General features: G+C 38.6%; 1 protein-coding gene across 2 annotated transcripts in view; it reads left to right on the forward strand.

The window, feature by feature from the left end:
• TFR2 (transferrin receptor 2) overlaps positions 1-24,215 on the forward strand; it is a 158,154-nt gene that overhangs the window by 18,102 nt on the left and 115,837 nt on the right. Inside the window, exons 3-5 of one of the 2 annotated variants that reach the window (XM_053718376.1) lie at positions 2,224-2,401; positions 22,989-23,178; positions 23,609-23,749. In XM_053718376.1, the coding sequence (XP_053574351.1) occupies positions 2,224-2,401; positions 22,989-23,178; positions 23,609-23,749 (509 nt within the window). The remainder of the gene's footprint in view (positions 1-2,223; positions 2,402-22,988; positions 23,179-23,608; positions 23,750-24,215) is intronic. The other variant, XM_053718377.1, reaches the window with a different exon arrangement.

A 24,215-nucleotide genomic window follows, 5' to 3' on the forward strand; every position in this document is an offset into this window, starting at 1 on the left:
TCAGGTTTGTTTGACTCGAAAAGATTGTGATCACTTTGTTAACAAAATAAAAGAATGTTTTTTTAGCATCTGGGGGAAATCCCCCCCAGAAAGATTGTAATTTACTCCTTTGTTAGGTGCCCAGGTCATATGTCTGTTTGATAAGTATACATGGTGCTTGTGTTTCTTTTTTAAGTAAATTACAAGGGGTTAATATTGGTTAAAACAGTAAGATGCATTTTTTAAAGTTCCCTGTGCAGTATTCATTAGTGTAACACAATTTATAGTATTATATCCTTTTAAATTACATGTGGCATCTTGTTTGGCCTTACAATATCTAAGCTAAAAACGCTAGTAGACTAAAAGGTAATCTCCCTCTCATCTCCCTACATTAATCAGTATTGGCTTTTCAGAACATAACACAGTATTATTTACAAACCCTATTGTTTTTTTTATTATACTAGTGTATGAAATGATTCCACAAACTGCTTGCTGAGCTTTTTTGTTTCTTTTATTATTTATTCCTGTTTAAACAATATATATACTGTGTGTGTGTATATATATATATATATATATATATATATATATATATATATATATATATACATATATATATACAGGGAGTGCAGCATTATTAGGCAAATGAGTATTTTGACCAAATCATCCTCTTTATGCATGTTGTCTTACTCCAAGCTGTATAGGCTCGAAAGCCTACTACCAATTAAGCATATTAGGTGATGTGCATCTCTGTAAGGAGAAGGGGTGTGGTCTAATGACATCAACACCCTATATCAGGTGTGCATAATTATTAGGCAACTTCCTTTCCTTTGGCAAAATGGGTCAAAAGAAGGACTTGACAGGCTCAGAAAAGTCAAAAATAGTGAGATATCTTGCAGAGGGATGCAGCACTCTTAAAATTGCAAAGCTTCTGAAGCGTGATCATCGAACAATCAAGCGTTTCATTCAAAATAGTCAACAGGGTCGCAAGAAGCGTGTGGAAAAACCAAGGCGCAAAATAACTGCCCATGAACTGAGAAAAGTCAAGCGTGCAGATGCCATGATGCCACTTGCCACCAGTTTGGCCATATTTCAGAGCTGCAACATCACTGGAGTGCCCAAAAGCACAAGGTGTGCAATACTCAGAGACATGGCCAAGGTAAGAAAGGCTGAAAGACGACCACCACTGAACAAGACACACAAGCTGAAACGTCAAGACTGGGCCAAGAAATATCTCAAGACTGATTTTTCTAAGGTTTTATGGACTGATGAAATGAGAGTGAGTCTTGATGGGCCAGATGGATGGGCCCGTGGCTGGATTGGTAAAGGGCAGAGAGCTCCAGTCTGACTCAGACGCCAGCAAGGTGGAGGTGGAGTACTGGTTTGGGCTGGTATCATCAAAGATGAGCTTGTGGGGCCTTTTCGGGTTGAGGATGGAGTTAAGCTCAACTCCCAGTCCTACTGCCAGTTTCTGGAAGACACCTTCTTCAAGCAGTGGTACAGGAAGAAGTCTGCATCCTTCAAGAAAAACAGGATTTTCATGCAGGACAATGCTCCATCACACTCGTCCAAGTACTCCACAGCGTGGCTGGCAAGAAAGGGTATAAAAGAAGAAAATCTAATGACATGGCCTCCTTGTTCACCTGATCTGAACCCCATTGAGAACCTGTGGTCCATCATCAAATGTGAGATTTACAAGGAGGGAAAACAGTACACCTCTCTGAACAGTGTCTGGGAGGCTGTGGTTGCTGCTGCACGCAATGTTGATGGTGAACAGATCAAAACACTGACAGAATCCATGGATGTCAGGCTTTTGAGTTTCCTTGCAAAGAAAGGTGGCTATATTGGTCACTGATTTGTTTTTGTTTTGTTTTTGAATGTCAGAAATGTATATTTGTGAATGTTGAGATGTTATATTGGTTTCACTGGTAAAAATAAATAATTGAAATGGGTATATATTTGTTTTTTGTTAAGTTGCCTAATAATTATGCACAGTAATAGTCACCTGCACACATAGATATCCCCCTAAAATAGCTATAACTAAAAACAAACTAAAAACTACTTCCAAAACTATTCAACTTTGATATTAATGAGTTTTTTGGGTTCATTGAGAACATGGTTGTTATTCAATAATAAAATTAATCCTCAAAAATACAACTTGCCTAATAATTCTGCACTCCCTGTATATATACACAGTATATACATACATATACCTTGCAAGTCTTTATACATTTGTATTGCCCACAGGTCACGTCCAATAACTCCTATTCCATCTACCGTGATGTGGGGGACCACGAAGGGGCAGAACTTTATGTAGAAGAACCACAGGAGAATCAAAATCCAAAGCAGAATGCGAAGGCTTTTTATCATCGGATTTCACCCCAGTGGTTGATTGTCATTGGATTTGTTTTAATAGCAATTGTTGGTTAGTATATATGAATATGTGTGTGAACATTTCCATGTGCTTAACAGTACTATCAAGTACAAATACTATAGACATTCAACAAAAAAATGAAACATACTTTGATAAATTTGACTACTAAACCAACCATTAGAGAATTGGGCCATAGATATAGAAAAGCCTTTATCTTTTCAATTTACTTCCGTTATCAAATTTATTTTGTTCCTTTAGTATCTTTTCTTGAAAAGCATATCTAGGTAGATTCAGGAGCATCAATATACTACTGTGAGCTAGCTGGTGGTTGGTGGCTATGCACATATTCCTCTTTGGCTCACAAGATGCAGGGGTTAAATACATATTTATATGCAAGAAACAATGAAATGGTCTAACACATTAGAGCAGTTTTTTGCACTTTTATATCCCTATAAGACAGCCTTATGAGCATCCCGGGCATTCTTTACAGTATTTGTCCTAAGCATCTCTATTGTAAGTTCCATGAATTAATGATCTTCTGTTCTGTAGTGAAGAGTTTCCCTAAGTTACCCCATAACCTGCTACTCTCCAACTTGAGATCATAAGCTGTTGCTCTGTTGTTGCAGTTTTTATGAAAAACATTTTTATCCTCCTCTTTATTAAACCTGGTTACATACTTGTAGGTTTTTATCATATTAGCTCTCTCGCTTTTTTTCCTTGAAAACAGTTAAAAACAAAGCTCCAGTCAGACTTTTAACCCCTTCACGTTGTTAAGTCATTCCATGCTGTCCTAACAGCGATGGGCTTTAATGCCGAAGGACGGCCCGGAACGTCCTTCCTTATATAAAATCCGGTAGCCTCCCCCTTTGACGCAGTGAAGATCGGACTGGGGGCCGTGCCTTGCAGCGTAGGCAGTACCCCATGATTCGATCCCAGCCTTGAAATCATGTGATCGTATCAACGATGTTTAGCTATGAAGCTTGTACACAACTTAAAATTTTAAAGATGTATATATACAGCGCCAACATTCAAAGGATACAGGCTCCCAAAGTGAGATCCCTAAAAACTCAAAGAAAATAGCTATATTATAAAAAAGGGAGCGCCTATCAAGGCTGAAGTATCAAATTAACAATTTAAAAATGTCCTGTGTCCTGTGTGTCCAAGTGAAATCCTGATATGAATAGGAAAAAAAAATCCTAATACAAATAGAAAAATATAATCCTAATGAGGATGAGAAAGTGTCCAAAAATAAAAGTAAAAAAAAAATGTGGATAGGATCCAAAAGGTAATCAGAGATCCAATGAGATTCACATTTTTATTTTTACTTTTATTTTTGGACACTTTCTCATCCTCATTAGGATTTTTTTTCCTAATCATATGAGGATTTCACTTGGACACACAGGACACAGGACATCCCACATAGGACATTCAATAAGGATATCACAAACCACTAAGACATTCTTTATTACGTGGGAATTTTTGAACCACTTTATTATTATTTTTTACACAATTGGTTATGTCATCTAGCATCTGAGGACTAACTTACTCTATTGATTTTATTGTTGATTGTAGACATTTATATATATATAGGGTACCCTACTTTATATGTTGTAATAATTGCATTGTTAACCACAATTTTTAAGTTGTTAATTTGATACTTCAGCCTTGGTTGTACACAACTTAAATTATGTTTTCAAATGAGTGTTTTCACATTAAAATGAATCAAACATGACACTATTATTTGTAATCATCATGTAAATAAGTACATAGTTTTCACAAGAGGGGGCTACAAAATACATCACATATTGTAAATAATGTCGCCCCTTTGCTTTCCTCAGTTACTGAGCACAATATATATCAATCAATAAGTATCCGGTTTTGTTTTCACATTGGCGCATATATTTTACTTCTATGTAAGAAAATGAGGGTTTCCTTGTAATTTGTGCATCTTAAAGGGACAGTGTACTGTAAAATAGTTTTTCTTATGACTTGTTATACCAGCTACAGAGTATAAAATGTATGATAAATGGATTCTTTATGTTTATTTGTGTATATGAAATAGTTGCTCTTGCCCTTTGAAACTACCTCAACCCAATATGGATTTACAAGGGGTTAAAGGAAAATAAAACAGTATCAGACAATAGATAGTATCATATAAAATCTTTCATTTGGTAAAGTAAAAAGGATTGCAATACAATTTCATTATTTATCCCCCCCCCCCAATCCGTTTTCATTTAAAGTGACATGAAACCCAAATTGTTTCTTTGATGATTCAGCTAGAACATGCCGTTTTTAAACAACTTTATAATTTATTTCTATTATCACATTTTCCTTGTTCTTTGGTGTCTTTGGTTGAAAAGCAAGGAAGTAGGCACAGGAGTGTGCACATTTTCTGGAACACTATATGGCAGCAGTTTTGCGAGAATGTTATACATTTAAAAGACCACTAGATGGCAGCACTATTTCCTTTAATGTAGAGCATCAATGAAAACAAATAGAAGTAAACTGTATGCTCTGTCTGAATCCCAAAAGAAAATATTGAATTTGATATCACTTTAATTAAACTCATAAGATTGTGGGATACACAAATATAACCCTGCCCCTAACAGCAGAGGTTATAAGATAAGAAACTACAAAACAACATCATTTTATTAAAATGACAGCAACCAGCTGTGTTTACTCTGGGTTGGATTTTCCATATAAAGCAAGTGAGGGTGGTGTTTAACCATATAGGACCCATGGAATAACTACAATTTACCAGTGAGATGTATGCAGGATGGCCTAAGTTAACTACACATCTAACCATGATGCTAAATGAGCTGTCACATAAGCCACTATACCTACACTTCTTCACTTTACAGTGCTGGTGAGAGAAACACAATTAAAGGCACAGTCTACACAATATTTTATTGTTTAAAAAGATAGATAATCCCTTTATTACCCATTCCCCAGTTTTGCATAACTAACACAGTTATATTAATATACTTGTTACCTCTGTAATTACCTTGTATCTAAGCCTCTGCAGACTGCCCCCTTATTTCAGTTATTTTGACAGACTTGCATTTTAGCCAATCAGTGCTGACTCCTGGGTAACTCCACGTGCATGAGCATAATGTTATCTATGTTGCACACATGAACTAACGCCCTCTAGTTGTGAAAAACGGTCAAAATGAATTCAGATAAGAGGCGGCCTTCAAGGGCTATGAAATTAGCATATGAGCCTACCTAGGTTTAGCTTTCAACTAAGAATACCAAGAGAACAAAGCAAAATTGATAATTAAAAGTATTGGACAGTTGTTTAAAACCACATGCCCTATCTGAATCATCAAAGTTTATTTTTGACTAGACTGTCCCTTTAAAATAGAGTTGCTAAGCAACAAATAAAATAATGTTGTAAAGAAAAAAGTATTAGAATGAGAAAAAAAAGAGAAAAACAGTAACAGGTGCTACATAGCTAACACTTACTGTATACATTTCATAGAGCTTAATTATCTTCTAAATTTTACTTAACTTGTTTAAAGGAACCCTTTTTTTTATTTTTCCTGATTCAGATAGAGAATAAAGTTTTTTTTTTAAAATACTTTGTTCACATGACATTCTTTGTTGAAGAGCATACTAAGGAAGGTCTCAAGCACTACATGACAGCAAAAACTGCTTTTATTTAGTGCTCTTGGAAATGTGTAACATAGTTCCAGGGACAGGAAACCCAAAAATGTTTTCTTTCATAATAAAGTTAGAGAATACAATTTAAGAAAAAAGTTTCCAATTTTTTTTTTTAATCATATTTGCTTCTTTCTCTTGTTGTTCTTTGTTGAAGAGATATCTAGATAGGTAGCGTGCACGCCTGGGGCACCACATGACCGGAAATAGCGCTCCCATATACTGCTCTTACTAATTTATAATATTGTTGCAAAACTGCTGCCATATAGTACTACAGACACGAGCACACGCCTGAACTTACCTTCCTGTTTTTCAACAAAGAATAACAAGAAAACAAAGAAACATAGAAGTAAATTGAAAAGTTGTTTAAAATTGTTTGCATAAAAAAATGTTCGGTTTTAGGTTCCTTTAAAAGTATTTAGTAAAACTGCTGCCATCTAGTGGTCTTGCAATTGTGTGACATTTTTAAAATTATTTTAGTAAAACTGCTGCCATCTAGTGGTCTTGCAGATGTGTGACATTGTTAAAATTATTTTTTTAAAAACTGCTGCCATCTAGTGGTCTTGCAGATGTGTGACATTGTTAAAATAATTTTTGTAAAACTGCTGCCATCTAGTGGTCTTGCAGATGTGTGACATTGTTAAAATTATTTTTGTAAAACTGCTGCCATCTAGTGGTCTTGCAGACGTGTGACATTTTTAAAATTATTTTTGTAAAACTGCTGCCATCTAGTGGTCTTGCAATTATGTGACATATTTAAAAGTATTTTTCATTACACTTTCCTTAAACCGTTAGCGCTGTTTCACACAAGGTACACAGTCTGGCCAAACATTGTGCAGGTGGGGCTTTATTTGCCAGGCCCTCCTGTAGCAATGCCTCTACTGATGTGTGGCCATATGGGCTCCATAGACATGTGGGCCAAGTCCAAACTAGGGTTGCCAAATCGGCCATGTTTTCCTGGACACTTATGAGTTACACATGCTGCAGGGTATGCATGAAGGAACATGAATAGTGCTATCCAGGGGTGCCATTCATCTTCCTCTCTGCACACCCTGCAGCATGCAACTCATAAGTGTCCAGGAAAACATGACTAAGGTTGAGAATGCAAGGACCCCTGCAGTTACACCCCTGTGTTTATGTCATTTAGTCCTTCACTCCTGTATCCCATAGATGAGAAGTTAGGTGTCTCAAAGGTCTATGAAACCCTTGGTAATGGTTTTTTGATTAAAGTGACATGGAAGTAAAAATTAAACTTTCATGATTCAGATATGACATGCAATTAAAAACAAAAATCAATTTGTAGTTGTGTCTTTCTCTTGGCTTTGCTTAAATTAGTAATAAATAGATTTGTTAAATTAAAAGAGAAGAAAAAACAGAGACTTAAAGGGACACTGTACCCAAATTTTTTCTTTTGTAATTCAGAAAGAGCATACCATTTTAAGCAACTTTCTAATTTACTCCTATTATCAATTTTTCTTCATTCTCTTGCTATCATTATTTGAAAAAGAAGGCATCTAAGCTTTTTTTTGGTTTCAGTACTCTGGACAGCACTTTTTTATTGGTGGATGGATTTATCCACCAATCAGCAAGGACAACCCAGGTTGTTCACAAAAAATGGGCCAGCATCTAAACTTACATTCTTGCATTTCAAACAAAGATACCAAGAGAATGAAGAAAATTTGATAATAGGAGTAAATTAGAAAGTTGCTTAAAATTTCATGCTCAATCTGAATCACGAAAGAAAAAATTTGGGTACAGTGTCCCTTTAATAGACAGCACTCTTGCCATAAACTATCCACCATCTTGATATAAAGCCAATTTTACAAGGTCTGAAACTCAGCAGTGCAGAAAAGTAGCAAGAAACGCTGCAGATTCACTACTGTGCTGCCCGTTTGCCTCCAGTGACAATGCTCTATCGGAGAGCACTGATCTCAATACACGGCTGGCAGCTTAGCACCCCGGCCAATCCTAGCTGCTGAAATATTGGGAAGTCTTGCCCAACACTTACTCCTGCATCTAACACTATAAGACAGGCACTATTAGCAGGCTTAGCAGTAGGGATGGGCAAATGTGTTTATATTCAAATTTGAATGTTAGAACGAATGTTATTGTAGAAATTAGATTTACATAATCGAATGTCGATAAGAAAGAATAATCTTAAAAATTCTATTATCGAATGTTATTTACAGTTTTTCGAATGTCACTTTCAAATTAGAATGGCACTTTCGAATGCCTGGAAATAAATAAATTTATCAGGTAAGCATAAATTTTGTTTTCGAATTTTGCAATAACATTCAAAAATATACGTTTGAATAATAGAATGTTTAGCTATGTATTTAATATCACATTCAATTTTGAAATGTAATATTCGAATTCGAATGCAACATTCGAAATTTGAATGTCACATTCGAATTCAAATGTGACAATTAAATTCTAAATAGTATTTCTAGTCTACAACTGTGTTTTATAAATGTAATATTCGAATGCTGCATTCCAATTTGAATGTAACATTCGAATTTGAATGTAACATTTGAATTTGAAATAGTATTTTGCTGAGAAGACTTAAAGAACTTCCCTCAGCGTGAGCAGTTCGTGGGTAAAATTGCAGGTCGTATCACAATACAGTAAGCGATCCCTGACAGCAAACACCCAAGCTTGTCAGGCTATAAATAAAAACTAAAGGAACCCTCATCTGGACGTCGGAATACACCAACATAACACTCTTGTGCTGAGTATAGTACAAAACACATAAGCCCAAGAGAACACAGAGCCCAAATAAAGTTAATCCCTTACTCTACTAAGGGAGATAACCCCTTCTCACAACAAATGCCTTACGTGCCTGCCCTAAATCATTCCCATTCCAAGGAATTTTATGTCCCTATAAATATATGCAGGATTCTTTATTAAGTGATCTTTTTCTTCTTCTTAAGTGCATAGTCTCCCCACCTAGAAGACAGAGGCCCTTATCTGCTAAACCACTGTCTGGCAGGAAGACAGGACACACTTCCTCACAGAGACCTGTGAAAAAGAAAGAACAGAGTAACCTACTCTGGCTTTCTATACTAGGGCAGCAAATTGTTAGGAATTTGTAAGGTGCTCCTTGCTGCGTTTTCCTAACTGCTTTAAAGCCACCACTACCCTACTGCAGAGAATAACGTGGAGTACGGCTAGACCCTAAAATCTTGCTTGAAGCGCAGAAATCCAATTTTCTTTAGACACCAAAAACGTCACCTCCTCCATGCATCAAGGCAAAGAGAATGACTGGAGGTTTAGGAAGAAGAGTGATACTTAACAGCTTGGCTGTGGTGCATGTCTTTAAAAAACTACACCTCTAAACCTCAGTATGACTGAGGTGTCCTACCGTAACCGGGCCATAAGCTGCTACTAGCAAAGGAAGAAGGGACTCTCCAGCAGTATCAGAATCCTTCTTCCAAGACGTATCATCAAACACATATCCGCAACTGAGAGAAACTCACTGAACTGACAACGCTCCGCTCTGTATATGTAACGGAAGAGCGGCAAGTCACGTGAGCGGCAAGCAAAAGAAAACTGATGGCCAGGAGTTCAATATCCCACTAGTAATTGGAATTAAGTCGTGGACTCTCCATGCCATAGGAAAGAAAACAAAAATTTGATTATAGAATGTTATATAAATATTGGAAATTTGATTTGAACGAACATATCAAAAGTCATTTTAAATTTCGAATTTGTAGAAACATTCACCCATCCCCGGTCAGTGAAAGGCACTTGCCAATTAAATAGGTCCATGCTTACCAAAAGTTAAACTAGGGCTGATCACAGCAATAGTGCTAGACTGCAGCAATACTCTATAGAAGAAATTCCCAGATGTATGTTTCACCTGATTTAGGCTTTTTCCAGGCATATTCTTAATAACTTTCGGCTTGCCTTTTTAAATCATTCCATAATGCCTGATCATTCCATAATGCCTGCCTCTGAAAAACAGCCTGTGAATATTTGGTCCCCCTATACAAGACATGCATTATGCTTTTGTACTTTGTATCATTATTGCATCATTTTGATGGTAACTGTTAAAAGTTTAATGGACTTAAATAGATCAAATGTTACATTACATAGTTACTCAAATACAGGGAGTGCAGAATTATTAGGCAAATGAGTATTTTGACCACATCATCCTCTTTATGCATGTTGTCTTACTCCAAGCTGTATAGGCTCGAAAGCCTACTACCAATTAAGCATATTAGGTGATGTGCATCTCTGTAATGAGAAGGGGTGTGGTCTAATGACATCAACACCCTATATCAGGTGTGCATATTTATTAGGCAACTTCCTTTCCTTTGGCAAAATGGGTCAAAAGAAGGACTTGACAGGCTCAGAAAAGTCAAAAATAGTGAGATATCTTGCAGAGGGATGCAGCACTCTTAAAATGGCAAAGCTTCTGAAGCGTGATTATCGAACAATCAAGCGTTTCATTCAAAATAGTCAACAGGGTCGCAAGAAGCGTGTGGAAAAACCAAGGCGCAAAAAAACTGCCCATGAACTGAGAAAAGTCAAGCGTGCAGCTGCCAAGATGCCACTTGCCACCAGTTTGGCCATATTTCAGAGCTGCAACATCACTGGAGTGCCCAAAAGCACAAGGTGTGCAATACTCAGAGACATGGCCAAGGTAAGAAAGGCTGAAAGACGACCACCACTGAACAAGACACACAAGCTGAAACGTCAAGACTGGGCCAAGAAATATCTCAAGACTGATTTTTCTAAGGTTTTATGGACTGATGAAATGAGAGTGAGTCTTGATGGGCCAGATGGATGGGCCCGTGGCTGGATTGGTAAAGGGCAGAGAGCTCCAGTCCGACTCAGACGCCAGGAAGGTGGAGGTGGAGTACTGGTTTGGGCTGGTATCATCAAAGATGAGCTTGTGGGGCCTTTTTGGGTTGAGGATGGAGTCAAGCTCAACTCCCAGTCCTACTGCCAGTTTCTGGAAGACACCTTCTTCAAGCAGTGGTACAGGAAGAAGTCTGCATCCTTCAAGAAAAACATGATTTTCATGCAGGACAATGCTCCATCACACGCGTCCAAGTACTCCACAGCGTGGCTGGCAAGAAAGGGTATAAAAGAAGAAAATCTAATGACATGGCCTCCTTGTTCACCTGATCTGAACCCCATTGAGAACCTGTGGTCCATCATCAAATGTGAGATTTACAAGGAGGGAAACAGTACACCTCTCTGAACAGTGTCTGGGAGGCTGTGGTTGCTGCTGCACGCAATGTTGATGGTGAACAGATCAAAACACTGACAGAATCCATGGATGGCAGGCTTTTGAGTGTCCTTGCAAAGAAAGGTGGCTATATTGGTCACTGATTTTTTTGTTTTTGTTTTTTGAATGTCAGAAATGTATATTTGTGAATGTTGAGATGTTATATTGGTTTCACTGGTAAAAATAAATAATTGAAATGGGTATATATTTGTTTTTTTGTTAAGTTGCCTAATAATTATGCACAGTAATAGTCACCTTCACACACAGATATCCCCCTAAAATAGCTATAACTAAAAACAAACTAAAAACTACTTCCAAAACTATTCAGCTTTGATATTAATGAGTTTTTTTGGGTTCATTGAGAACATGGTTGTTGTTCAATAATAAAATTAATCCTCAAAAATACAACTTGCCTAATAATTCTGCACTCCCTGTATATATGTGTATACATTTTACATTGTAACAGTCTTGATTAGAAATTTACAAATGAAAACAATATCCATTTGGATATTAGACCACTATCATAGACCCAGTGAATTACTTTATTTTTATTCATATTATTTTTATTCACTGTCTTTCTAGGTCCATTCATCTAAGACTGAACATGATCCTCAAAATGTTAATTATTGTAAACCACTTGTCACTAAAATATTTAGTCATAGGAATTGATCAAGATTTAGTTTCTCGTTTAATCCACTGGGAGTCTGGGTTTTAAGATTAAAAAATCCATCTACTTTCTCGCTGCAATAGGATTTTATCCAAATTGCCATCCCTAATGCCCAACTGGACTCGGTCAATTGAATTTCTATCACCTTAAAGTCATCTGTGGATGAGTTGTGAAAAAGCATAAAATGCGTAGCAATACTTGAGGAGGTATCTTTATTCTCAATATCCCTAAGATGTTTAATGCTTAACCCCTTAACGACTAAGGATGTGTCAGGCACGTCCTACAAAAAATACAGTTAAGGACCAGGGATGTGCCTGACATGTCCTCTGGGGTTTCAAGCGCTAGAAGCGATGGTGATCGATCATTGGTGGGTGGGAGCCGGAGCCGGGAGGCAGGTGAGGGGCCCATCGTTGGTTAGTTCCGGATCCGGTCACATAGAAGTGAGCACGATGTGGCGGGAGGGGGCCTGCGCATGCACCACATTTACATTAATGTATTGTAAATGTATGGGAAGGAGGGAGAGGGAGGGTGGGAATAAATGTATGGGAGGAGGGTAAGGTATTGAGGGGGGCAGCTACACTGCATTTACAACCATTTGTGCCATAATTGCACAAGCTGTTTGTAAATAATTTCAGTAAGAAACCTAAAGTTAGTGAAAAAGGTAACAATTTTTATTACTTGATCGCATTTGGCGATGAAATGGTGGCATGAAATATACCAAATGGGCCTAGATCAATACTTTGGGTTGTTTACTACACTACACTAAAGCTAAAATGAACCCTACAAGCTACCTAATTAACCCATAATGCCAAAGCCGTATATGTCTGCTATTTCTAAACAAAGGGGATCCCAGAGAAGCATTTACAACCATTTGTGCCATAATTAGATCAATAGTTTGGATTGTCTATTAAAAAAACATAAATTATGCTTACCTGATCATTTTCTTTTCTTCTGACGGAAAGAGTCCACAGCTGCATTCATTACTTTTGGGAAATACCAGGAGGAGGCAAAGACACCCCAGCCAAAGGCTTAAATACCTCCCCCACTTTCATTATCCCCCCGTCATTCTGCCAAGGGAACAAGGAACAGTAGGAGAACTAACAGGGTAAAAAGAAAGCCAGAAGAACAAAAAATTACAGCCGTCTCATAGAGAAAAACACGGACGGGAGCTGTGGACTCTTCCCATCAGAAGAAAAGAAAAATAATCAGGTAGGCATAATTTATGTTTTTCTTCTTAAACGGGAAGAGTCCACAGCTGCATTCATTACTTTTGGGAAAACAATACCCAAGCTAGAGGACACTGAATGCGAATAACGGGTGGGAACAAAAGGCGGCCCCTTCGAAAGGCACCACAACCTGAAACTACCCAACACCCTATAAAAATATAGACGACACGGGTGAAAACCTGAAGCCCAGGTAACTGCACATTAGTTACACCGCCAGCAAAGCCGAACTAGAGACCACTCAGTCCCAGAGTCCGTCAAGCCCAAACAGCCTCCGAGGAGACGACTCCCATTAAGGTACCCGGCCGCAAGATAAGGAACGCTATTTGCCCCAAAGGGGAGAACAGATTCCCAGGAAAAATCCAAAGGATCATTCCACATGGCTCAACAAACATAGAACAACCCATGGTTGTCTTACGATAGTAGCGCCCAGGGAGGCGAACTCCCTAGAAACATAAGAACCTAATAAAAAAGAGATCAGTACACAGGGAAACTCGTCCCAAAACGGACTTGAGGGACACCTTCATATCCCTTACTACCATTCCATAAGGTACTCCAGAAAAACATGAGTTCCCTGCTGCCTCATATAAGAGTGAAACCTGCAGGCTAGGCAAGCAGAGACAGCAGAAATAGGATAACTATCCCAGCAGTTAGAAAAGAGATCTGCAAGAGAACACCAAACCGTCTGAACAGGAGCTCTCAGTGACCAGCTTCCAGGTAGTAATACTGACTCAACCATCGTGAAACCCAAACCACCGAAAGACGTTTTAAAGCCTGCTAGCACACATTCAAAGTGCAAATAGCTGTAGCTGGTTTCAAACCGCAAACCTTCCAAGGACTTCACAACAGCCCTCCAAAAACCGGGCTCCAAGGAGAGACCCTCCCAGCACCAGACACCAGTAGAAGGACATCAAAAAAGTTCTCCCACCAAAGGGGAGGACCGACTCTGGAAGAAAATGGTCAACACTGCATAGATAACCAGTCCCGGAACTTCCCTCTAGGGTAATGGTCCCAGCCCACAGGCTAGTCAAGGACCGAAGACAAGAGTCCCAGACCTCTGGGAAAAAAAGGAAGGGTCAACGAGGAACCAAGCCCCCGGGTAGACCTCTGACCACTACTACAAACAGCATGCTACCGTGAGATGGGATAGACATTGTGTTTGGGTACGAGACCCCCTACACTGCAGTCTTCCCCATGAGGAACATTTCCCAAGGGAAGAGGGCTCTCAGACCCCCAACAGCTATACAGGGAGTGCAGAATTATTAGGCAAGTTGTATTTTTGAGGATTAATTTTATTATTGAACAACAACCATGTTCTCAATGAACCCAAAAAACTCATTAATATCAAAGCTGAATTGTTTTGAAAGTAGTTTTTAGTTTGTTTTTAGTTATAGCTATTTTAGGGGGATATCTGTGTGTGAAGGTGACTATTACTGTGCATAATTATTAGGCAACTTAACAAAAAACAAATATATACCCATTTCAATTATTTATTTTTACCAGTGAAACCAATATAACATCTCAATATTCACAAATATACATTTCTGACATTCAAAAACAAAACAAAAACAAATCAGTGACCAATATAGCCACCTTTCTTTGCAAGGACACTCAAAAGCCTGCCATCCATGGATTCTGTCAGTGTTTTGATCTGTTCACCATCAACATTGCGTGCAGCAGCAACTACAGCCTCCCAGACACTGTTCAGAGAGGTGTACTGTTTTCCCTCCTTGTAAATCTCACATTTGATGATGGACCACAGGTTCTCAATGAGGTTCAGATCAGGTGAACAAGGAGGCCATGTCATTAGATTTTCTTCTTTTATACCCTTTCTTGCCAGCCACGCTGGGGAGTACTTGGACGCGTGTGATGGAGCATTGTCCTGCATGAAAATCATGTTTTTCTTGAAGGATGCAGACTTCTTCTTGTACCACTGCTTGAAGAAGGTGTCTTCCAGAAACTGGCAGTAGGACTGGGAGTTGAGCTTGACTCCATCCTCAACCCGAAAAGGCCCCACAAGCTCATCTTTGATGATACCAGCCCAAACCAGTACTCCACCTCCACCTTGCTGGCGTCTGAGTCGGACTGGAGCTCTCTGCCCTTTACCAATCCAGACACGGGCCCATCTATCTAGCCTATCAAGACTCACTCTCATTTCATCAGTCCATAAAACCTTAGAAAAATCAGTCTTGAGATATTTCTTGGCCCAGTCTTGACGTTTCAGCTTGTGTGTCTTGTTCAGTGGTGGTCGTCTTTCAGCCTTTCTTACCTTGGCCATGTCTCTGAGTATTGCACACCTTGTGCTTTTGGGCACTCCAGTGATGTTGCAGCTCTGAAATATGACCAAACTGGTGGCAAGTAGCATCTTGGCAGCTGCACGCTTGACTTTTCTCAGTTCATGGGCAGTTATTTTGCGCCTTGGTTTTTCCACACGCTTCTTGCGACCCTGTTGACTATTTTGAATGAAACACTTGATTGTTCGATGATCACGCATCAGAAGCTTTGAAATTTTAAGAGTGCTGCATCCCTCTGCAAGATATCTCACTATTTTTGACTTTTCTGAGCCTGTCAAGTCCTTCTTTTGACCCATTTTGCCAAAGGAAAGGAAGTTGCCTAATAATTATGCACACCTGATATAGGGTGTTGATGTCATTAGACCACACCCCTTCTCATTACAGAGATGCACATCACCTAATATGCTTAATTGGTAGTAGGCTTTCGAGCCTATACAGCTTGGAGTAAGACAACATGCTTAAAGAGGATGATGTGGTCAAAATACTCATTTGCCTAATAATTCTGCACTCCCTGTATATCAGATTCCAACATTTAGCAGGAGCCCCAACAGGGTTCAAACCCTCAGCCTCCCGCTGCAGGAACGGTGGAACCTGTCACTACATTGCATCTCCCTTTCGAGGGTTCTGAAAATGCAAGAAGGGAAAAGACTCTTACAAGGCAGGAAAAACAAGGACCCATAGGGCACCATAGAAAGCCGCTTTAGGCAAGGATATTTGTAGGACTTGCATTATGAAGAGTACATAGCCATAGCTGGATTTGAACTCTTGACCTTCAGCTTTCAGGAAACATAGTTTACCACTAAGCCATCGTGGGACACAATCAGATACTAAGGTAACTCTGAACCAGGAGAACCCAACCCCCACTCTAGAAGAGAAGGGAACAAGAACAATGGAAAACCACCCTACCATAGGGGTGAGACCCCTAGGCCATATCACTACCCAGTTGAAAGACACCTGGAGTCTACAAGAACATCAAATGTGCCAGCAGACCAGTAGGGGACCCGTCAGAAAAACCTAGAGTCTAAGCCACACCTAAGGTAAGACTGTCCACACCCATCTAGGGAGAGACATGGACCTAGGCTAGGGTCTTTGAAAAACGGAATCAAACGAAAGATCTAACTTCCAGAGGAACCCTAAGCTACCTTGTACGATTAGGAGCGCACCATCTAAAGTCCATAGACTTGGAGATCTAGTAACAGCCTAAAACCCAAGAGTCTGAAAGAGCTCCTGAACAGTTTAAGAATTCGGCACTCAGTGCACTTGGATCGCAAGGAAATCTCATAGACAAGCGTTAACATGTGTTACACACAATGGCAAGGTGGCACCAACACCCGAAGGTGAATGAGAACCCTGGTCTTGCGTGCCATCCCAAAGAGTTAGACATAAGGCACCCTCCACGAAGCCCTAACGGAACATCAAGGATAAATGGTCAACTACCTGATTCCAGAAGGGCGACCGTCTGTAGCCAACCTCGACTCTTCACTGATAAGCCCCAAGGCTAGAGTTGCAACGAGGACGCAAAAACACCCGAACGTCAAGACCGTGGTCAGACCAAGGGTATAATATGGAAGAGACAACAGCGAGATATCCTTGTAGGATTGATCTTCCAAAAGGAAAACTCTATAACAGGGTAAAAGCTAGACACAAATAACAGAAATATAGGCAGTGCCTTATTTGGTCAGGCTAATATACTAAGAACAAAGATACTAAAAAGATACTAAAAAAGTAACAACTAATCAAATTTACAATTTAATATTCACATATATTATAGACAGAAATTATTAAAAATATAAAAATCACTGGTGGTGTACGTGAATAATACCAAGAAATCAGCTAGTTATAGAAATCTTGCAAAAAAACAATTGTATTGTTATATATCAGAAATAAAAATAATTGCTAGAATGGTGATATGCAATACTAGACAATAGGGAAGTCAATTATATGGCCAAATAGAAGTTCAAATCCAAGTGTAATCCAAAAATTTGGCTGCGAGTTCGTAGAAAACAAACAGTTCTGATGCTTGTATTTTGGATTTCACTGTAAAACCACCCAGTTAGATGATGTTGCTGCAATTGCAAGTATTTTACCTCCAAGGTTGTGATATATGACACATGCACCCTTCGTAAGAGTCGCACTTATGGATGTTATATTTTCTATGTAGAATGGAAAGACTTTTCAGAAGAAATAAACATACTCACCGGAATACAAATCTTTGATTCACCGCTTCTGTATGGTTTGGCGATACCTGTTTTGAAGGCGCCTCCTACGTGAACTCCGGTCACGTGGTTTCTGATGGACCAATCAGATATGCGGATTACCGGCTGCAGTCTGTGTGCTTCGCATGAGTCCACAAGATGAATTTTACTCAGAGCGCTCTGATATTCTCATGCAGACATCGTATTTGTTGTCCCTCATAAACGCGTTTCAGCTTTACAAAGCCTTTTTCAATCTTGGGGTGTCAATCAACCCGATCATATTCGGGTTGATTTCTGTTCATTTCTGTGTGCCGCCTCAGTGCAGGCGGACAGGTTATAGACCGCTGCTTCATAACTTTTTTTTCTGGCGAGCCAAACACGGGGCATGCAATTTTAATAAACTTTCCAATTTACTCCTTTTATCAATTTTTCTTCATTCTCTTTGTATCTTTATTTGAAAAAGCATTTTTGGTTCAGAACCCTGGGTAGCGCTTGCTGATTGGTGTCGACATTTAGCCCCCAATCAGCAAACGCTACCCAGATGCTGAACCAAAAATGGGCCGGCTGCTAAGCTTACATTCCTGCTTTTCAAATAAAGATACCAAGAGAACAAAGAAAAATTGATAATAGGAGTAAATTAGAAAGTTGCTTAAAGGGACAGTCTACACCTATATTAATGTTAGCCTATACCTTAGATTGTGTTCCGATTGTCATAACTCACCCCCTCTACCCCAACGAGTCTGCTTCAAAAATGGAGTTATTCAAAATCAAAAGTTTGATTTCAATCGTTACAAATGGCCGACCAGCTCCGCCTATAAACTACATCACAGACTGGGGGGTAGTTATCAAGCCGTCAACCTCAAATACGCTGGAATTCCGCAGCGTATTTGTGGCGAGGCTGATTCGCCTTAGTTATCAAAGGCTCGAGACCGGCAAAAGTAGAATTTTGTGACGTAAGCTTCGATCCGCCGGACTCAGTCCAACACAGATCGATTCTTACGTCACTCCAGATGCGGCACATTCTCACTACTTTTGCTAGTTATCAAAAAACTAGCAGGTACGCTCGGCACTTTTCCGGCCCAGCGTACCTGGTTTTCAAACCGCCACCCCTGGAGGCGGCGGATCCCATAGGAATCAATGGGAGTCTGACCATAGCGAAAGTACAAGTTCGCTGCTGCCAGACATCCCATTCATTCCTATGGGAGCTGTCTACACCTAACACCCTAACATATTCCCCGAGTCTAAACACCCCTAATCTGCCCCCCTACACCGCCGCAACTAAATAAAGTTATTACCCCCTAAACCGCCGCTCCCGGAGCCCACCGCAACTATAATAAATGTATTAACCCCTAAACCGCCGCTCCCTGAACCCGCCGCAACCTATATTAAATGTATTAACCCCTATCCTGCCCCCCCATACCGTCGCCACCTATAATAAAATTATTAACCCCTATCCTGCTGATCCCGCACCTCGCCGCAACTAAATAAATAGTTTAACCCCTAAACCGCCGTTCCCTGAACCCGCCGCAACCTATAATAAATTTATTAACCCCTATCCTGCCCCCCCTACACCGTCGTCACCTATAATAAATGTATTAACCCCTATCCTGCCCCCCACTACACCGCCGCCACTGTAATAAAATTATTAACCCCTAAACCTAAGTCTAACACTAACCCTAACGCCCCCCTAACTTAAATATTAATTAAATAAATCTAAATCATATTTCTATTATTAACTAAGTTAATCCTATTTAAAACTAAATACTTACCTATAAAATAAACCCTAATATAGCTACAATATAAATAATAATTATATTCTAGCTATCTTAGGATTTATTTTTATTTTACAGGCAACTTTCAATTTATTTTAACTAGGTACAATAGCTATTAAATAGTTATTAACTATTTAATAGCTTACCTAGCTAAAATAAAGAGAAATGTACCTGTAAAATAAATCCTAACCTAAGTTATAATTACACCTAACACTACACTATACTTTAATAAATTATTCCTATTTAAAACTAAATACTTACCTGTAAAATAAACCCTAAGATAGCTACAATGTAATTAATAATTACATTGTAGCTATCTTAGGATTTATATTTATTTTACAGGTAACTTTGTATTTATTTTAGCTAGTTAGAATAGTTATTAAATAGTTATTAACTATTTAATAACTACCTAGCTAAAAGAAATACAAAATTACCTGTAAAATAAATCCGAACCTAAGTTACAATTAAACCTAATACTACACTATCATTAAATTAATTAAATAAACTACCTACAAATAACTACAATTAAATACAATTACATAAACTAACTAAAGTACAAAAAATAAAAAAAGCTAAGTTACAAAAAATAAAAAAATAAGTTACAAACATTTTAAAAATATTACAACAATTTTAAGCTACTTACACCTAATCTAAGCCCCCTAATAAAATAACAACCCCCCAAAATAAAAAAATGCCCTACCCTATTCTAAATTAAATAAATTTCGAAGCTCTTTTACCTTACCAGCCCTTAAAAGGGCCATTTGTGGGGGCATGCCCCAAAAAGTTCAGCTCTTTTGCCTGTAAAAGAAAAATACAACCCCCCCCAACATTAAAACCCACCACCCACATACCCCTAATCTAACCCAAACCCCCCTTACAAAAACCTAACACTAATCCCCTGAAGATCATCCTACCTTGAGTCGTCTTCACTCAGCCGAGCAGCGATGGAACCGAAGTGGACATCCGGAGCGGAAGAAGTTAATCCTCCAAGCGGCGCTGAAGAAATCTTCCATCCGATGAAGTCATCATCCAGGCGGCTTTATTTTACAGGTAAGTATTTCGTTTGGATCAGCCAATCGGATTGAACTTGAATCTGATTGGCTGATTCCATCAGCCAATCAGATTTTTCCTACCTTAATTCCGATTGGCTGATAGAATCCTATCAGCCAATCGGAATTGAAGGGACGCCATCTTGGATGACGTCCCTTAAAGGAGCCTTCATTCGTCGGTAGTTCGTCGGGAAAGGAGGATGTTCCGCGTCGGCGGGATGAAGATTCAAGACCCAGCTTGGAAGATGACATTGCAAGGATAGAAGACCTCTTCAGCGCCTCTTGGAAGATGACATCGCCTGGATCGAAGACTTCTTCAGCGCCGCCTGGATGATGATGGATGTTTTTGTAAGGGGGGTTTGGGTTAGATTAGGGGTATGTGGGTGGTGGGTTTTAATGTTGGGGGGGGTTGTATTTTTCTTTTACAGGCAAAAGAGCTGAACTTTTTGGGGCATGCCCCCACAAATGGCCCTTTTAAGGGCTGGTAAGGTAAAAGAGCTTTGAAATTTATTTAATTTAGAATAGGGTAGGGCATTTTTTTATTTTGGGGGGGTTTGTTATTTTATTAGGGGGCTTAGATTAGGTGTAAGTAGCTTAAAATTGTTGTAATATTTTTAAAATGTTTGTAACTTATTTTTTTATTTTTTGTAACTTAGCTTTTTTTTTATTTTTTGTACTTTAGTTAGTTTATGTAATTGTATTTAATTGTAGTTATTTGTAGGTAGTTTATTTAATTAATTTAATGATAGTGTAGTATTAGGTTTAATTGTAACTTAGGTTAGGATTTATTTTACAGGTAATTTTGTATTTCTTTAAGCTAGGTAGTTATTAAATAGTTAATAACTATTTAATAACTATTCTAACTAGCTAAAATAAATACAAAGTTACCTGTAAAATAAATATAAATCCTAAGATAGCTACAATGTAATTATTAATTACATTGTAGCTATCTTAGGGTTTATTTTACAGGTAAGTATTTAGCTTTAAATAGGAATAATTTATTAAAGTATAGTGTAGTGTTAGGTGTAATTATAACTTAGGTTAGGATTTATTTTACAGGTACATTTCTCTTTATTTTAGCTAGGTAAGCTATTAAATAGTTAATAACTATTTAATAGCTATTGTACCTAGTTAAAATAAATTGAAAGTTGCCTGTAAAATAAAAATAAATCCTAAGAATATAATAGAATATAATTATTATTTATATTGTAGCTATATTAGGGTTTATTTTATAGGTAAGTATTTAGTTTTAAATAGGATTAACTTAGTTAATAATAGAAATATGATATAGATTTATTTAATTAATATTTAAGTTAGGGGGGCGTTAGGGTTAGTGTTAGACTTAGGTTTAGGGGTTAATAATTTTATTACAGTGGCGGCGGTGTAGTGGGGGGCAGGATAGGAGTTAATAAATTTATTATAGGTGGCGACGGTGTAGGGGGGGGCAGGATAGGGGTTAATAAATTTAATATAGGTTGCGGCGGGTTCAGGGAGCGGCAGTTTAGGGGTTAAACAATTTATTTATTTGCGGCGAGGTGCGGGATCAGCAGGATAGGGGTTAATAACTTTATTACAGAGGGCGGCGGTATAGGGGGGGCAGGATAGGGGTTACTAGGTATAATGTAGGTGGCAGCGGTGTCCGGGAGCGGCGGTTTAGGGGGTAGAACAGTGCAGTTTAGTGTGAGTGCTTAGTGACAGGCTAGCAAAAAACCTGTCAAACAGCCGAAGAGCAGCGAGATCGGATGTGTGATAACTCTCACAGTCCGCTGCTCATCGCCCCGCGGCTTTTTGACAGCTTTTTTTGATAACTTAGGCGTATTTTTTCAGGTCCGCGGCGGCGAAGGTAGGCGAGCTTAGGCGGGCGTATTGGGCCGGCGAAGGCAGGAAAGTAGACACGTTGATAACTACCCCCCTATGTCTCCAATCAAACGCTCCAATCAAAAGTTGATCACTGATTAAAAATCGGTCTTGCACTTTCGTTGTTTCGCGCATGCGCACCAGCAGAGGAACAAAAGCATATTTTCAATTTGCACACAACCATAGGTTTGGTTAATTGCCAGCTGCGCAGACGGACTTCCGTTTACTCACTTCCGTAAAGGTGCTCATGCGTGTTTAGACGGTAATTACGTCAGTGGCTGCTACGTGCACGAGTATGAGCTACAAAGAGAAGACGAGTTCAAGGTAGGAGGAGAAGGGATTGGGCGGAGTTTGTCAGCCATTTGTAACGATTGAAATCAAACTTTTGATTTTGAATAACTCCGTTTTTGAAGCAGACTCATTGGGGTTGAAGGGGTGAGTTATGACAATCGGAACACAATCTAAGGTATGGGCTAACGTTAATATAGGTGTAGACTGTCCCTTTAAAATTGCATGCTCTATCTGAATCATGAAAGAAAAAATGTGGGTTTAGTATAGTAATAGATTTGTCTCTGATTCCTAATTACCTTTGTGTGACTTCCCTATGCTGTAATCTTTCTATATTGAACAAAATGATACAGTTGAAATATCACTATTAGTATATTGCCTCTTTGTTTTTCTTTAGCCTTCCTACTAGGGTATGCAGTGACCAGTAGTTCCTGTACAACATGTAAAAAGGAGAGTACTGACCATGCAACGGCAGATGATTACGAACCCCCTGATGATAATGGGTTCATTACTCTGGACTGGCTTGATTTAAAAAATATGTTTAGCAAGTACCTGAAGGATGGAGAGAAAATAGATGCAACCATCAGGTAACATGGTCAAAAATGATCTATAAACAAGACCCTTCTTGCCAGACTCATATAAAACAGAGTGGCACTTCAGTATAAATGTATCTTAGTAGCACATATATAAATTATGAATTGAATTTGACTAAAAGGATTCATAGACAGACCATATAAAGGTTACATATACAGAATTACCTAGAAATATGACGGTGCTACAAAGAATTAAACTATTGTTCAATATTTCTTATATTATTTTTTTATTTTTTTTTACATATTATCAATAGTAACCATTAACTAATAGGTATCATTTGTAGCATAGATACTGCTAAAACACCATTGTCAATACAGCTGTCTGCATCCAGCAATTAAATAAAGAAGTGATAGTGTGATAACAAACAAGTTCTTATAATAAAGAGCAACCCAATATAGTAACAATTTGTTGTTTTTTTTGTAGGACAGTGTCCCGTAAATCTCACCCTGCTGGGTCAGATGAAAACCAGGAACTTGCTCAACAAATACTAGAGGATTTCAAGACTTACAATCTGGACCACACGTGGCGGGACAGCCACTTTGTAGACCTGCCATATAGTGACATGTGAATATTGATGCTTCTATTACCTATACTACAACATTTATATCATTCTTTTAAATACCTTTTTAACTGCCTGAGTTTTATAAAACATCAACTTTATCAGGTTTGACAGTTGTTATTCACAAAGATTCTGGACAGTCAGCAGGTGATCTGGGAAAGACATATATGAGGTCCTATTTTAACTTTAGATAAGACCTATCACTATTCACCTCCTTTCTGCCATATCCCAATGTTAGGCATCTAAACAGACTCATGGCCCTGAAGCCCCTGCCAGTTATATTCCAACATCTGGCCTTGATTCATGCACTATTGCCTGTAGTCCCAGATTAAACTCATGACCCTGAAGTCCCTGTCAGGTATATGATCACATCAGATCAGAGCCATAGCACTAAAACCCTCTCAACTGTATCCCTATATCAGACCTCAGATTAAACTCATGGCCCTGAAGCCCCTGCCAGTTATATTGCAA

The sequence above is a fragment of the Bombina bombina genome, chromosome 6 (assembly GCF_027579735.1).
Source record: "Bombina bombina isolate aBomBom1 chromosome 6, aBomBom1.pri, whole genome shotgun sequence".
NCBI lineage: Eukaryota > Metazoa > Chordata > Amphibia > Anura > Bombinatoridae > Bombina > Bombina bombina.